This window comes from Hipposideros armiger, unplaced genomic scaffold, assembly GCF_001890085.2.
Source record: "Hipposideros armiger isolate ML-2016 unplaced genomic scaffold, ASM189008v1 scaffold_1904, whole genome shotgun sequence".
In the NCBI taxonomy this organism is placed as follows: Eukaryota; Metazoa; Chordata; class Mammalia; order Chiroptera; family Hipposideridae; genus Hipposideros; species Hipposideros armiger.
The window spans coordinates 19,616-22,343 of record NW_017733254.1 but is presented as its reverse complement, the minus strand read 5'-3'; the positions used below and the strand labels follow the sequence as shown (position 1 = coordinate 22,343).

At 49.9% G+C, this 2,728-nt stretch overlaps 1 gene segment (V, D, J or C); it reads right to left on the bottom strand.

The window, feature by feature from the left end:
* Window positions 1-2,595: 2,595 nt before the first annotated feature.
* The window catches only part of LOC109378360 (immunoglobulin heavy variable 3-23-like), a 15,793-nt gene continuing 15,660 nt past the window's right edge, over window positions 2,596-2,728 (bottom strand). Inside the window, 1 exon segment of the V gene segment in view lies at window positions 2,596-2,683. Coding sequence covers window positions 2,596-2,683 — 88 coding nt within the window.

Below are 2,728 nucleotides of genomic sequence, written 5' to 3'. Positions count from 1 at the left end.
TTCTGTCTCATCAGCATTCAACCTGACAAGGCCAGGTATGTGGGTGCTAGAATCACCCACAGGATACCGCTGTTTCCTGAGGTGCTGTACCTACAAGTGACAGAACACAAACAAACCCAGAGTCAACTTTGATTAAAACATGGATTTCACATTGAAGTAGCATGAGCTGATACGAAAGCTGAACGAATTCCAGAGTTACATAAACCAAGCTTCTCTTGCCATGAAGAAGAAAATTGGTCCAAAATCCATGAATAAAATAATGTGTGAAATGACAACACCGATGGACTGTGCTCTCAGCATGGAATGTCTGACAGTGGCTGTGCACAGGTGATGTTCAGCAATTTCACATTGGAGTTGTGATGGATAAACCTTCCTCCAGGACTTGATTTTGCACCCATGAGAGTCATGAGAGCCCACGATAGCGATACACCCAATCCTGGAAACAGAAATCCCTAAGTTTGACTCCAGAAGCACATGGATCACATCTGATGAGCAATCTGGTAGAAAGGATACAGAAAAGTGTCTCTCACACCATCTCAAGTTCAAGTTTGAGCATGAAATCAGAAATGTCAGCATCTTATGAGGACCATACCATGAAAAAGAATCACCCGAGTCTATAAATTTATAATGTAACAAACAGGGCCAGCAGAGTGGTGAGCTGGTTAAGAGTTGGCTTGCAAGCGTGAGCTCTGAGCAGCATGGCCACCAGTTCGGATCCCACATGAGGGCCAGTGACCCTGCGCCCTCTACAGCTAAGATGATGAACAACAGCTCGACCTGGAGCTGGGCTGCCATGAGTCACTGGCAACAGTGTAGGCTGCAGTGAGGCAGCAGTGGGATGTCATGAGCTACAGTGAGAGGCCGCCAGTGGGTGTGAGCTCCCGTGAGCTGCTGTACAATGGCTGGTGACTGTCTGCCTCAGCTGGGAAGAGCACAATGATAATACCAATGGGCCAGTGCAACGACGTCCTCCACAACTAGTCTGAAGAACAAAGGGACAGAAGCTTGTCTGTTTTCTTCCCCGATTCCCCAATGCTGTTCCCTCCCCCAATTCCCCAATAAAATCTTAAAAAAATAAATAAATGAAAGGCGATCTTCAAAACTAAACAAAACAAACAAACGAACAAAAATATTTAACAACATTTTGGTGCCTACATGAGTATCCAGAGAATGAAAAACAAGCCACAGACAAGAATAAAATAATCGCGAATCATGTACCCACCCAATGGCTGTGAACAGAATATAATAACAACCCTGAAAGCTTAACAGAAGAAAAGGAAACAACTGTTTACACACCAGGCAGAGACTTGTACAGACCTCTCAGCTCAGAGGAGACAGAGGTGGGAGAGGAGCGAGGAGAAGTCACTCAGCATCACTGGTCCCTGGGGACATTCAGATCAAGACCCCGGTGAGAGCACAGTGCTCTCATCACGGAGGCTCCGGGGAGGAGAAATTCTGTCACCATCTGGCTGAGCGCCTTTCTCTCGCGCGCCCTTTCCAGGGGAGAGCTCCACTCCCTGCTGGAGGTTCTCTCATTTCCCACAAGGCCCTGAGGTGTGGATGGCTCCCCGAGGGAAGCAAACCCACCAGGCTGCTGTGCAGGGACGGTCTCCACCATCGGGGTCTGGAGGCTGCAGCTGGTGTGGATCCGCCCCAGAGACCAGCAAGGGGGTCAGGTCCCTCAGTCTGTGCATCTGGCAGACCCACACGCAGATCTTAGCACAGTGGGATTTGAAATGATTACATGTCTGTCATAATCCCTTGTTCTCTGTGGGTCTGTGCCATCTGGAGACCTCTCACCCTGGCAGCATGGTGCTTGGTCCCCTTTCTTACTGCAGACTCCTGGCATCTAGGCCTCAGAGAGCAGCTTTCTGTGACATCATTTACTGGATATGTAGAAGCAAATTTATTGATTTGCAGTTCGTCCAGCTGTCTTCTTATTGTCACTGTGGATGTGTTAAGAATGAGAAGCACGTGTCCTCAGCTCTCTGCATCTCCAAGCTGACTAGCAGCTTTCTGTGTCATAGGCAGGAATGGGGACACTCCAATCACCTGTCAGCAGGTGGACAGAAACACAGTGAGTGTACCCACTGCTTGGAAGCAGACTCAGCACTAAACCCGTGTGAGCCTCACTCACACCACACATTGTGTTTCCAATTATGACACAGAAGATAAAAGTTACGAGTATGTGCTGTGTGATTCCACTTGTATGACCTTGAAAGATGGAAGCTACTGTGAGGAAACAAACACAGGAGCACCTGGGGACACGGTGGGAAGTGGGCGGGAGGGGGAGGAATGGCAGAGGGACACAGGAAGCACCGCGGTGAGGGCTGGTCCCCATTTGCTGGTGGTGCTGGTGGTGCTGGTGGGGATGGCGGGGATGTCAGGCAGGTGACCACACACCAGGACGTATCCAGGGTAACTGTTCAGTGTGTGTGGTTTCTTACACCGACATGGACTGTACCTGACAAAGCTGTGGTCACATTAAATTGCATACATCACAAGAGAGACAAAGCCAGAGACACAGATAGTGACGCCGCACATGGCACAGACTCCTGAACATGCACATGTGACCCTGGATCGCTCCACATGTTCTCAGTAAACACTGGAGGGCAGCACCTCCCACGTGTTCTCGTCACAGGAAGGGGTTCCACAAACTTCACTGGGCACATCCCCGTCTGTCCTGGAGGTGGATCTGGGGAGCAGTGGGGTCCAGAGGGAGGAGCCC